Source organism: Chenopodium album, chromosome 17 (assembly GCF_948465745.1).
Source record: "Chenopodium album chromosome 17, dcCheAlbu1.1, whole genome shotgun sequence".
In the NCBI taxonomy this organism is placed as follows: Eukaryota; Viridiplantae; Streptophyta; class Magnoliopsida; order Caryophyllales; family Amaranthaceae; genus Chenopodium; species Chenopodium album.
This window is the reverse complement of record NC_137850.1, coordinates 50,087,479-50,101,866: the sequence shown is the minus strand read 5'-3', so window position 1 is coordinate 50,101,866 and position 14,388 is coordinate 50,087,479. Positions and strand designations below refer to the sequence as shown.

Sequence of the window (14,388 nt, the reverse complement as noted above, 5' to 3'; positions counted from 1 at the left end):
AGAATTGATCGTTGAAAATAATCCGTGATTCAAAGTCGATGGTTAAATATCACTAAAAAAATCGATAGTTAACGATTTTTCGTGATATTATTAGCCTTAGTATATACTCGTATCAAATTCACGTCACTTGTTGCCTTTAACTACCAAAATCTTGATCAATTAAGCTTTTAGAGGGTCAATTAACCCTTAATAAGAATCTTATTAACCAAATAACTTACGATACTATCTTGTTTTGGATGATATGAAACGTCTCGGCTTGTATGTTGTTATTTTCAAACTGAGTTATTGCTCAATTAGGTAAGTTTTTTTAGCTAATATTGACCTTAAATTTGATCCTTAGAAACCAAAACGTCCCAAAAACTTTAACTAAACAAATTTATCGATTTGAAAGTAACAATACACCGCCTAAGGTGTCTCATAGCACGCAAAATTAGACACTTATGGTAAGTGTTTTTGTTTCCAATCCAATAGCTCAAAAAGACTCATACGAGTAATGTTTTCACTGCGTATTTGACTAAACTTTGATCTTAACAAGATACAAATTTAAGGTTCATATTATTTCATTTTTTGGAGCCTCGCTTATATGTTGCAGTGCTGCACCTCTCTCTCTACCCCCCATTGAAGCGTACTTTGAGTTCTGCTTTGAAGCGGCATCTGAGTTTTTCTCTTCTCCATTGAAGCAACTTCTGAGGTAAGATAATTTCTCCCTCTTTTTTAATTATCGAATATTGATTTCACAATCTAGGGTTTAGTTTCATACTATCGTTAATTTAGTTATCAGTATAGTCAATTTAGGGTTCCTTTAAAGTGAATTATTGAACTTTAGGTTATAATTACTGAAGATTTTAACGAGCGAATTGGAGTATGAGATGTGTTATTGGCTTAGGGATGGGGCTAGACCTTTGTTTTGCTCATGTTATGGGTTAGGTAAATTGGCAGAAAATTCCCCCTTTTTTTATGGTTCATTGATCAAAAGGGGTCCTGAGTTATACAAGATAGTTTTTTTTTTTTGATGTAATTAGCCAATTTAGGTGTATTTTATGCTTTAAATTGTTATGATTTCGTTGGAGTTAATACGATCAAGTCATTCAAGCTTTGTTGTGATGGATTTTGTATCCTATTTTTCTTCATATACGTGATTCTGGTTTGCTTTTATTTTTCGCTGCGGGTATTCGGGGTTTTAGGTAATAGTAATGATATTGATGTGGTTTTCTTGGGTATGTAGGTTGTGTGTAAGAGAGATAAGAGAGGGAAAGTAACAGAATCTGCTAATGGACCTTATAAAACAAGAGATTATGAAAAAGAGACAGGCTCTCTCTGCAGAGAGGCCAGAATCGGGCGGGAAACGATTTTTCAAGCGGTCTGAGATTGAGCAGAAGCGTCTTCAGAAGGTTCGTGAGGAGGAGAAACGTGAACTCGAGGAAAAATCTGTTCGTCAGCAGCAGTCTTCATCCTCTTCTGCTGCTTCCACAGCCTCACTTCTTGATTTAATATACTCTACCAAACCAAATACTGACTCCTCTGCTAAAAGTGTAACCTTAACAACTGATGAGCAGAATAATATTGATGAACTTAAGCTCTCAAAACAAGAAGTGATTCGGCGTCTTCGGCTCCTTAAACAGCCCATTACACTTTTTGGAGAAGATGATGATGCCCGTCTAGACAGGTACAAGAATGTCCTGAAGACAGGAACCTTTGAGGTTGACAGTGATGTGACGGAAGGCCAGACAAATGATTTCTTGCGAGATATTGTTGAATTGAAGAAGTGGCAGAAGACTGGGATTATGAGTGACCGAAAGAGGAAAAGCGAAGATTTGGAGGATGGAGAGACAGGCAATGGTGACGAGGACTTGAGTGGGGAGGGGGCCTCTTCTGGAGTTGATGCTGATAAGGACATAAAACTCATGAAGGCAAAATTTGAGGATCTATGCGAGGAGGATAAGATTTTGGTATTCTTCAAAAGGCTGTTGAATGAATGGAGACAAGAATTAAATGAAATGCAGGATTTGTCAAGGCGGACTGCAAAAGGAAAGCAGACGGTTGCCACTTTTAAGCAGTGTGGTCGATACTTGACTCCATTGTTTAAATTCTGCAGGAAGAGGGCTCTTCCAGATGACATCAAGAAATCGTTAATGTTTGTCGTGGATTGCTGTATGCAGAGAGACTATCGAACTGCTGTGGATTGTTATATTAAGCTGGCCATTGGAAATGCACCATGGCCCATCGGTGTTACTATGGTTGGTATCCACGAACGTTCTGCTCGGGAAAAGATTTATACCAATAGTGTTGCCCATATCATGAATGATGAAACCACCCGTAAATATCTGCAGTCTGTCAAACGGCTGGTGACTTTTTGTCAACGCAAATATCCAACTGTGCCATCTAAATCAATTGAATTCAACAGCTTGGCAAATGGCAGTGATTTGCAGGCGCTGCTGATGGATGAGCAGCATTTGGAAGAAGGGAATCATGTTTCAGAGGAAAGGCTTCAGTTAATGCCTGCGCCAAGGTAATAGCTAATAATCATGTTGATGTCCTTACTTGCTTAGGAAGCTTTCTTAAATGAATATTATCATATTTTGTCTGTGATTCTGCAAATATAGTTATCTTGTTTCTGTTTTTTCGACATGGAATTGTTGTGTGTATTGATCAGGCCTGTTTACAGAGGACGTTTGAATCTGCGTCTTGCTGGTTATTGTAGCATTGAAGTATTATTAACGCCAATCACTTGGCTCAAGGAGTCTGGCATCATGGGACTGTGGTTTCAATTCTTATGGCCTGTATAGGTTGGGGTGTTTTAATTGATGCCTTGCTTGTTAGGGTACAATAGTGTACATAATTCTGCTTGTTCTTTTCATTATCTCTGACTCTCTGCTCATAGGTTTTCAATCAATCAATCAATCAATCAATCAAAGCCTTAATCCCAAAAGTGGGGTCGGCTAACATGAACCAAATTTGATTATTCCGTGTAGTCATCAACATAAATCTTTCTCCTCCATCCCTTACGATCCAAAACTTCATCCTCACGTAAATCCATGCACTTCATATCCTTCCTCACTCCTTCCAACCAAGTCATCTTTGGTCTCCCTCTTCCTCGTTTAATCCCTCCATGGTCCCACTCTTCCACTCTTCGCACCGGTGCACCCTCGGGTCTCCGTCTTACATGTCCAAACCAACGCAGCCGATTTTCCCTTAATTTATCTACAATGCCCGCCACACCTACTTTCTTGCGAATAACCTCATTTCTGATTCTATCTCTTAAAGTGTTTCCACACATCCACCTTAACATGCGCATTTCCGTAACCTCCATCTTTTTAATATGCTCTTTCTTAGAAGCCCAACATTCTGTACCATAGAGCAACACTGGTCTTATGGCAGTCCTGTAGAATTTTCCCTTCAACTTTAAGGGAATGCTGCGGTCGCATAACACTCCCGTGGCCGCTCTCCATTTAAGCCACCCTGACTTAATCCTGTGGGTCACGTCTTGATCAATGTCACCATTCTTCTGGATGATCGACCCTAGGTACTTAAAACATTCACTCATGGTCAAATCCTTTCCATCCAAACTCACCACTTCATTGCTTGTCCCCCTCTGAGTGCCAAAACGACATACCAAATATTCAGTCTTACTCCGACTTAGCTTAAACCCTCTAGATTCCAACCTTTGCCTCCATTGCTCCAACTTGACATTAACCCCATCCTTAGTCTCATCCACCAAAACGATATCATCTGCGAACAGCATACACCATGGAACCTCATCTTGAATTGGTCTAGTTAATTCATCTAGAACCGTTGCAAAAAGAAAAGGGCTTAATGCAGACCCTTGATGCAATCCGATTGTAATAGGGAAATCTTTTGTCAACCCTCCGCATGTCCTCACATTTGTTGACACATCCCGATACATATCCTTAACTAGGTCTACATACCTTCGTGGGATACCTTTCTTCAACATTGCCCACCAAAGTATCTCTCTTGGCACCTTGTCATATGCCTTCTCTAAATCAATAAAGACCATATGAAGATCTTTCTTCTTTACCCTATAAAACTCCATCATTTGTCTTATCAAATGGATTGCCTCCATAGTAGATCTCCCAGGCATAAAACCAAATTGGTTATCTGAAATGCTTGTGCATGCCCTCAACCTTTGTTCAATCACCCTTTCCCACAACTTCATAGTATGGCTCATAAGCTTAATTCCTCGATAGTTAGAACAATCTTGAGCGTCTCCTTTGTTTTTATAAACCGGGACCAAGGTGCTCTTCCTCCAATCTTGTGGGATCCTTGTAGCCGTCCATATCTTGTTGAAAAGGTTTGTTAACCAATCAATACCAATCTTACCCAAACACCTCCACACCTCTATCGGTACCCCATCAGGGCCAACCGCCTTCTTAGGTTTCATCTTCCTCAGTGCAATCTCCACCTCTACTCTCCTAATCCTTCGCACATACTCCATGTTGATTTCTTCATCACTCATAGAGGTATCTCCTATCACAACTCCATTACTTCCATTAAACAATTCATCGAAGTACCCCTTCCACCTATCCTTGATGTCCTCCTCTTGCACTAGGACCATTTGGTTCTTATCTTTGACACACTTCACCATGCCAATATCCTTCCTTGCCTCTTGTCTTCTCTTTGCCATCTTATAAATGATCCTTTCTCCCTCCTTGGAATCAAGCTTTTCATAAACCTCCTGATATGCCTTTTCTTTTGCTTGGCGAACAGCTGCCTTTGCCTTACTCTTAGCCTCCTTATACGCTGCAAAGGTTTCATCACTCCTACATTTTCCTAAGGCTTGATAGCATTCCCTTTTTTGCTTAATTACTGCTTTCACCTCTTCATTCCACCACGAAGTATCTCTCTGTACCGAAGTTCTTCCCCTTACTTCCCCTAAGACCTCTTTGGCCACTCTTAGGAAACAGTTCTTCATTCGTAACCAGGTCATGTCCGGATCCACCTCTCCATCCCAATCCGCTTCTTCAATTACCTTTTCTGTAAAAACCTTAGCTTTTGCATCCCTTAGGGTCCACCATCTTATCCTTGGTTCTTCTTGTCTAACTTTTTTCTTCGCCTTCTCTTTCAGACGAATAGTCATTACCAATAGCCGGTGTTGGGTGACCACACTCTCCCCTGGGATAACCTTACAGTTTATGCAACTTTGTCTATCTATGCTCCTTGTGAGCAGGAAGTCTATTTGAGTTGCATTTGCTCCATTCCGAAAAGTTATCAAGTGTGAATCCCTCTTCTTAAACCAAGTATTAGCCAAAATTAAATCATATGATTGGGCAAAATCCATAATAGCTTCACCACCGGCGTCCCTCTGCCCATACCCAAAGCCTCCATGGACACTCTCATAGCCATCTCGGCTCGCCCCAACGTGCCCATTTAGATCCCCTCCAATATATAACTTCTCTGAGTGGTGGACACCCTGCACCACCTCGTCTAGGTCCTCCCAAAATTGTCGTTTCTCTTCTGCATCTAAACCCACTTGGGGAGCATAAGCACTGATAACATTCACAATCTCCTTGCCACATAGCAACTTCAGCCTTATCAACCTATCGTTCTTCCGATAGACCTCGATCACCTCTTTTGCCAACCTCTCATCGAGAACCACACCAACTCCGTTCCTAGCTCCACCATTCCTTGTTCTGTGGCTCGTTTCTTGCCCAACATACCATACCTTATACCCCAAAACCAAGCCTCGAGCTCCTTCTCCTGTCCATCTTGTCTCTTGGAGGCACATGATGTTCACGCGTCGTCTTTTCATTACTTCTACCAATTCTGCTGATTTTCCCGTAAGAGACCCCACATTCCAAGAACCAATCCGCAAACTAAATTCTTTTCTCCCACGCTCCCTCCTGATCCCAACTCCAAGTCCTTGATTATTTGACACCACAATTGGGCAATATGGCGCGTCGCTTCTGGGCGACGACCTAGCAACCCTTACATACTTATCACTGCACCCGGGTCTGGGAAGTGCAGCGCGTCGCTCAGTAGGGAACGCCCCAATGGCACGCCCTTGCTCATTTGACACCACACTCGGGCAATGTGGCGCGTCGCTTCTGGGCGACGACCTAGCAACCCTTGCATACTTATCACTACACCCGGGTCTAGGAAGTGCAGCGCGTCGCTGAGTAGGGAACGCCCCCACGAAAATATCTGCTCATAGGTTTTATTAGTTTTAATATACAGCATTGAAGTGGTCTTTTCAGTGTAATTAAGGATAGAAATTTGAGGACACATCATATGATGGAGCTGAGTATATTTTGCAAATGTCTTGAGCAAATCAATTTATTGGGCTACCATAGATTTTTTTCCCCCTTGTGTTTTTTTTTGAATTTTTTCCATGGTCACTCTGATGTCAGCATTGTTTGCTTCCCCTGCAAACACTAAAAGATTAGATTTTAGACAAGTTTGTGATCTGATTCATCTCTCTTTCAAAAGTCAAAGTGTCTTATAAGGTGAAAGTTACATTCCATTGGTAAGTTACTTTGTAGTTGGTTGTTGTTTGACTTGGAAGGCTTCATTTTGAACTTATAATGAGCTCCCATGGTTATTTCACAAGTTCATTAATGCCATAAGTTTGTTTCTAATTTCCAAGACTAGGTGCGGCATAAACCTAGTTCTTAATGCAAAGTCTGTTCAGTAGTGAGGTCTTGGCCTAATGGTAAAGGTCCATGATATTAAGTTTGACACCAAAGGATCCATGCCTTCCATCCTTAACCACCTTGTTTTGTTTTCAGTGATGAGTGAAGACTGGATCCTTGCAGTAGCAAGTCAACTGCTATACATGAACCCATCTGATCCCAAGGTGTCTGATGATCATCGTGATCTGCATGATCTTGGCAAGTATCCTGATATTATGTGAGATACTCTACTCTGTCTCAGCCTTGTCTGCCTGATGAGCTTCTTCTTTACAAGTTGGTGTAGCTCCTGTTCAACCTTGTAATTCGTACAAGTCACTCTGTCTTCACTAAAGCCTGGTGCATCAGTAGCTACAATGTAGCAACAGTTATCAAGTGAACATGTACGAAACCAAATTTCTGATGCTTTTTCAAGTTTTATATTGTATTGTGTAATCTCTGCTCCCTTCTTGATATTGTTATCCGACTTAATTGTAAAATAAAAACTTTTCATCTTCAAATGATCTAAGCACGGGATGTTACCATAATTTCTGCTCTTTATAATCAGATGGTCAGATGGCTTTTGCGTGCTCTTTGATCTCTCATATTTTGCCTCTACTTTGTCTAAATTTCTCAGGGGTGCATATTAGGGTGTAAAATCAGTTCTTGTAGTTAACAGCTTGAGCTCAATAAATTTTGAACTTTCTTTGTGCGGTGTGTCTGAACCTGAGCATAGGATTGTCTATTCATTTATGTTCATGAACTTTTTCTGTTTGTGCTCATGAACTACTCACCCATATAACCTGCATGAACAATAACTTGATAAGATCATTTGTGTTTATTTTTCAAAAGATTAGTCACGTGTCATAGTTTTGGTTAATATTTGCACTCAAATATTAGATTCTCTTAAGCTAATTGTATCTGGTTTAATATGTTAAGTTTTCCGATTGTTTTGAGTTTAATTTTGATAATGAGTTCAATGAAGGTAATCTCGGCTTTGTATTACGTATCTCTACCATTGCGATGTTATGCAAGGGTAAAAAAATTAGTTGTTTTGACAAAATATAAAGTTCAGAAAATGGCATTAGTTGCTTTAAGCCTTTAATTAATCAAGAAAGAGGTGTACTCTTTCTTACAATAATACCTACCCTGTAGATAGAAAGTGGGTGCAAAATGCTGGATGTGAAAGGAATATTTCCAGAATCAGTTGAACTAAACTAAATTTCTTACACGAAGCAACCTCCTCGCTCAATATCTATAAGAGCGCTACATTAGCCAAAGTAATTTCATCATACTTAGGTGACAAAATCACCAGCTTCTGCAACTCGTATCGTTTTCTTTCACTTTTGAGTCATGGCTTACACTTATCAGTTTCTCCTTCTCTTACCAATTTTGCTCATAGCCTTATTATCCCGTATGAATGATATCAAGATTCATGCAGACGCTCGATATCTAGCTGAGATATCAGAGCTCACACAGCCTGAGCTGCCCTCGTTCCCTGATTTAAGCAATGTGGAATTGCCTCCTTTACCCGATCTCTCTTCTCTGCAATCTCTTCAGCTGCCAGCAATTCCCAATTTGCCTGAATTTTTCAGGAACCTCAATCTGCCACAGCTTTCCAACCCCTCTTTCCCTGCCTTCCCGGGTAATCCTCAAGAAATTCCTACTCCTACAGTCACCGAAGCTCAGTCAGCCACAAACCCTTGAAGCAGTCTGTTGGTCAATCAGAATATCAGACAATGCTTATACGAAGTATTTTCTTTTGGTTTAGGACAATATGTATTCATGTACCAATATATAAGCGGATTGTAACAATCATGTTCGGCTTTTTGCCATATAATTCATTATTTATGTAATCTGTATGTTATTAATTGGTTTAATCAGAGCAGCTTCTTTGTTTCTGAAATGTTTGTTGTTCAACTGGCATCATGCATTAACCTATGTAATACAAGACATTATGTCATTATATCAGTTGATATCGTAAAGTTATCATAGAAACTGTTTCAAGTCCTTTCAACATCTCGAATTTTAAAGTAGCTCTTGATCTGTTGATCACAGGCTCACAGAGCCACAGCACACTTTTCTATCTTCTGTTTCACCTAGTTAAGAATTATTATGAACTTAATCCCTGTCCTGTGAGGTAGTCAACAGTCTATTCCTGAATTCATCTTGTTGTTAAGCTGTTTGTGCAAATTCAGCATCATTCGGTTCTGCATTTTCTCCTCCTGGGTAATGCATGAATGTGGTGGATCAACCTTTTGGACTTATGCACCTATGCTTTTTTACAATGTAGGGAAAGAATCCTTAACAATTTCTGTAGGTTATGTACGTAACTATGTCGAATGTGAACCTGTGCCTTTTACAATGTAGGGAAAGAATCCATAACAATTTCTAGTGCACCCTACAATTTGGGTTGTGATATATTAGTACCATTGGGGTGCCGAGATTAGAAATTGGAGTGGTTGAGAGAGGATGTGAATGAGACTACTATATTGAAAGATAAAAGAGTATTTCAGTGAAATCATGACGAATCCTTTATCAAGGTGTGTAACAATGTGAGAATTTATTCCGGGAGGGAGTTTAAATTCTTCTGAACAATCATGTACCTGTTGTCAGTTGGATCGAGCAACTGAATGGAATTATAACCATATACAACGTATGTATTTTTATCAATATTAACATTACCCCAATATATAGACGGCCTTCTGAAGATACTCAGAGAAGGGGGGTTGAAATTCATGCAAATTTGCACCTATGATGATAGAAGTACTGTTAGTTTCCAACTTTCCGCTCTATCATGCTTAAATTTTGTGCAAATTCTAGACTCGAATAGTAGAACTTGCTTTAAAGATTTTTCATAGAATTAATTAGCCTAATATCTACTCATCTGTATTCACAATCCAAAATAGATTTTCAATTGGCAACATAAATTTCTGCATTAGAGAAGTTCAACAGGCTGCAGATAACTATCTTCTTTTGAGGCAGGTTATTCTTTGGATCATCACGAACTTACCCTTTATTTCTCTTCAAATATCAGTAACAGATGAGAATTCAAGTGAAAGCTATTAGATACACGTTTGGACTAATCATTCAGGTAGGAATTTTGTATGATATTCTCGATTTCTAACAAACAGAAGTTAAAAACAGTGCTTACAACAATAATTGGAAGAACAGAAAGTTAAAGAAGTTGATAGAGAAACAAGTCAAATCTACCTCTTTATGATGGCTTTAATTACAATTTGGTGGTGTGAAACAAGGAGTTGAGCTACACTATACAATTTCTCAACCAACAGCTTTTCGTCTTCTCATCATTCATCTATATAATCCCACCTCTGACAATACAAAGCCAGTAACTTTCCTGTTTTTCTGAAACCATGGGTTATGCTTACTACAAAAACCGTCGTTCACTATTAGCATTGGCTGTCCTACTGATCGCGTTATCATTGATGAGTGACCATCGTATCCATGTGGTGGCTCGTCATCTCATGGAAGCAAGTTTGTTTGATGATCTCCCTGAGGTTCCTGACCCCGAGACACCTGATTATCCTGTAGACGATCCTGATGACCCTGTAGACGAGAACCCTGTCCCTGCTGCTCCTTACAATCCCTTGTTGCCTCAGCCTAATCTGCCGGAAGTTCCTGGGGATTTACCTGAAGTACCGCCTTCTCCAGAGTTGCCACTCCCTACATTTCCGACTACCTCAACTCAAGCAGTGGCCACTAAACCATAGTCCGAGTATCAGTAGCTAATTAAAATCCGGATTTCTGTTGTGTTCTTGATGTGAAAATAATATGTTGCTTTATATTTACTATAGCAGTTATGTTTTCAGTGTAACAGTGTTGCAGCTGTTATTATTTGGTTTTCTGTGTAATTAATGATATCTTGCTATTTTCCACGGATTAACACTTAATTTTATAAATTACGGAGTAGTTTTCTGTGTAATTATGTAACTCTTAGGTTGAGTTACATTACTTGCATAGGACTATAGGAGTTAAAAGTGGAAAATACAAATGAAATAGAAGTATAACATTCAATACGATGATTTATGCATGACTTTGTCATGCAATTCTAAATTAATAATCGTACTTGTAGTCTCATACCAACTATCAATTTATCCCTTCACTCAAAACACTATTATTTTTCTCTAATTTTGCACAAATAAAAATTATAAAAAAAAAATTGTATTTTGAAAATATATATCAAGATGACTTCTTGACTCTAGCAAGTTCATGATGACTAAAAGTGTGTTTGGTTAGAGTGTTTCAGGGTGGAAATGGATTCAATCAAAGTGTTACCATTACTAAGTATTTGATTAGAAGATTTAGGTAACAATTACCATTATCTAAGGATGATGGTTTCCACTTTCCATTATTTGTTACCTCTCTACCTAAGGTAACAATTACCCTTATCCTCCTCAAACAAAATGAAAAAGAGTTATGATTAATTATAAATGACTCCATTCTATAGTTAAACCAAACGATAAAAAAGTAATTGTTAAATAATTCATTTCCTCCCTCTTATTTGATTCCTTTCCACTCCATTTCCTTTATTTATACCAAACGCCTCCTAAATCACAAATAATGCTTACCTCCTTTTGTCCTTACTCTCCACATTTTTTTTCTTTCAGAAAAAAAAAAGAAAAAAGAAAAAAGAAAAAAAAACGGTCATATAGGAGTTCATAGGTTCATTCTTGTAGTTAAGTCGTAAAGAAATTCAACATAGAAGTTTACGTGCCGGAGTGGTTATCGGGCATGACTAGAAATCATGTGTGCTTTGCCCGCGCAGGTTCGAATCCTGCCGTCCACGCTTTTTGGTAATCCTTTTTTATAATTCAACTTTTTATTTTATTTTATGGAGTATTCTTAAGTTTATTTTAATCATGTTTCCTACTATTCATTTTTTTCGGTTCATAATACATATTACAGGATACCTTAAAATAAGAGAGGTGGTAATATGTAAGCTGTAAACAGATATAGCATATAGGGATGGGAGTGTACGTAGTGATTATAATTGAAAAGACATGCATGCGAGTATGTGATAAAATATCTCAAAAGGAAAGGTTGTGAAGTACTTTAGTGACAAGAATTTCTCAAGTTAACTCTTAATTGAGTCTTGTGTTAGCCAATAAACTTCTTGATATCTGGTTCTACCGTGAATGAAGTGAAAATAAAAATTTGGTACTACCAATTGACCTACTTCAGCCCTCCTCTTTTGACCTAGTTCATTATTGACTCACGCCAGCCCTAGCCCATACCTCAGTACCTCCCAATTACCAAGTCTAGTAGCGGTGGTGGTAATTAGAGTGGTGGTTGTAGAGAGTGATTGATATATAGACTTGTAGAGTATGTCTATGGGTGTGATGCGATGCTCATTTTCATGAAAAAATACTTGCAAAGAAAAATAGTGGTAATATTGTCTAATAGAAACAATTTAATGACACACAAGCTTACTAGCTAATAAGTAGCTAGATAGATGATCGATTAGGTAGGACTAACTAATAATCTTTTCCTTTCAAAGCTAAGAAAAAAATAAAAATAATATAATAATATTTTGAGTTCATTATTCTGCTCAACTGATTCAGTAATTTGCCACACAAATATACAATTCACACCAACTTAATAATCCTCTTTAGTCTTATATATAAACCCAAAACTTGGCCTTTCTTTTTTCACAATCAAAACTTAAAAATTAAAACTCCAGGGTTAAGAAACTCAGTGCAAACTAATTAAGCTAACAATTAAGCTAATTAATCTACATATATATACCCAATGGCATATTTTCGAAACACCGGCTTCCTCTTCACTCTCTTGATGATCATATCAAGCATTAACGTGAGCCAAGCAACAGCTCGCCATCTTCTCCAATTAAGTACTCAACCTCAAACCGCGCTACCTCCCATGGCAATGCCAAACATGCCACAGCCCTCTTTACCAAGCGTTCCACCACAGGCATCGACGACACAGATGCCTTCGTTACCAAGTAATCCGGTGACGACTACCATACCATCAATTCCTACGTCGTTTAGTATTCCTCCTTTGCCAGGAGCAATTGCTTCATTATTGCCCACTAATTTCCCTACCTCTATTTCTTCTATTCCTTTTATGTCTCCTCCTCCATCCAAGTAATTAATATATACGTTACATATGTACGTAAATGTTTGTTTAATCGCTTTCGATTAGCTTGTTTTGAGTGTTTAATTTTCTCTTTTGGGAAAATTAATTAGTCTGTAATTACTTATGTATCATCAAGTAATTACCCCGTTGTGTATGGATAGTAGAGTGATTGATTGATTTTCAGAGTTTTATTTATAGTTTGTATGATACAATATGTATGGTACGACCGTCGATGATCATGTACTACATACTCGGTTTGATTTTCAATATATGATTGATTGTTGTTATTATTATTATTATTATTATTATTATTATTATTATTATTATTATTATTATCATGTGTTATTGGATTATTAATTACGATTGTCAAAAATGATTGATTGATATCTACCATTACAGTAAGGAAATTTAATAATAATGCAAGTAATAAAACTTATTTCGAATCTATTCTACTACTATTAATCATAATGTATAATGTATACCGCGTATTCAAAAATCTTTATGCAAACTCGTCATGTCATAACCTATAAGAAAATACAAAATACTATGATGTAAGCTTATTAACAAGCCAATCTACATTGATTAACAACCTCAACAAACTCATGTATGTAGTCATTAGTTACAATATATATGGGTGTAAAATAAGAGGGAAAAGATTATTCCCAAAAATACATACCCATTCTTATCGTCTAGAAGCGAAATAGACATTTAATAGAAGAAAGTTTTACTCAATTTCCTCAATCATAAAAACCTTTGGGCGAGTTTTGAAAAATTGTTGTTAGCAGTTGTTGTAGCTATTAGCCATGTACTAGGAATGTCATAAATCAAAGACGGAGATAGAAACACTAAGTATTTTCATCATAAGGCGTCTCGAAGGAGGGGTCGAAATGAGATAAGGGGTTTGTATGACTCAAACGGAGTATGGAAAAAAGAAGAGGAGGATTTTGAAGACATAGTACAAGATTTCTACACAAACTTGTTCAAATCTTCCGGGCCTTCTTTAACTGACTGTAAGAAGGTGTTAGAAGCAGTGACCCCATCTATTACGGCAGATGATAATGAGTTGCTTTCGAGACCCTTTACCAAGGATGAGATTTTTGCGGCAATCAATGCAATGCATCCTTGTAAGGCCCCGGGTCCAGATGGACTTCATGCTATTTTTTATCAAAAGTTCTGGCACATAGTTGGAGATGATGTTTTTGCTCATGTTAGTAGCATTCTGCATGATGTTTGTTCTCCGGAACAGATAAACAACACTAACATTGTCCTGATTCTGAAGGTGAAATCTCCTACTTCTATGTCAGAATTTCCTCCTATTGCTTTATGTAATGTATTGTATAAAATTGCTTCTAAGGCCATTGTTATGCGTTTAAAATCGATTCTCCCTAGGATTATTTCTAAAAATCAAAGTGTCTTCGTACCAGGGAGACTTAAAACTGACAATGCCTTAATTGCAATGGAATTATTTCATACTATGAATAAAAGAAGCAAAGGGAAAAAAGGTAGTATTGCCATGAAACTTGATATGAGCAAAGTCTATGACAGGGTCGAATGGTATTTTCTGGAGAAATTATTGTTGAAAATGGGCTTTGCAGAAAGATGGGTGAAATTGTGTGTCGACTGTTTCCTACTCTTTTATTATAAACAGGAG

At 38.0% G+C, this 14,388-nt stretch overlaps 1 protein-coding gene across 1 annotated transcript; it reads left to right on the top strand.

The window, feature by feature from the left end:
• Window positions 1-501: 501 nt before the first annotated feature.
• On the top strand, window positions 502-7,144 carry LOC145588433 (uncharacterized). The gene is made up of 3 exons (XM_081645080.1): window positions 502-691; window positions 1,226-2,509; window positions 6,744-7,144. The coding sequence occupies exons 2-3, from the start codon at window positions 1,272-1,274 to the stop codon at window positions 6,751-6,753; spliced, it is 1,248 nt and encodes a 415-aa protein (XP_081501206.1). The 5' UTR covers window positions 502-691; window positions 1,226-1,271; the 3' UTR covers window positions 6,754-7,144.
• Window positions 7,145-14,388: the final 7,244 nt, after the last annotated feature.

What these genes read in the sequence shown, in the direction of transcription:
- LOC145588433 (XM_081645080.1), top strand. Translation starts at nt 1,272, where the DNA reads ATGGACCTTATAAAACAAGAGATTATGAAAAAGAGACAGGCTCTCTCT.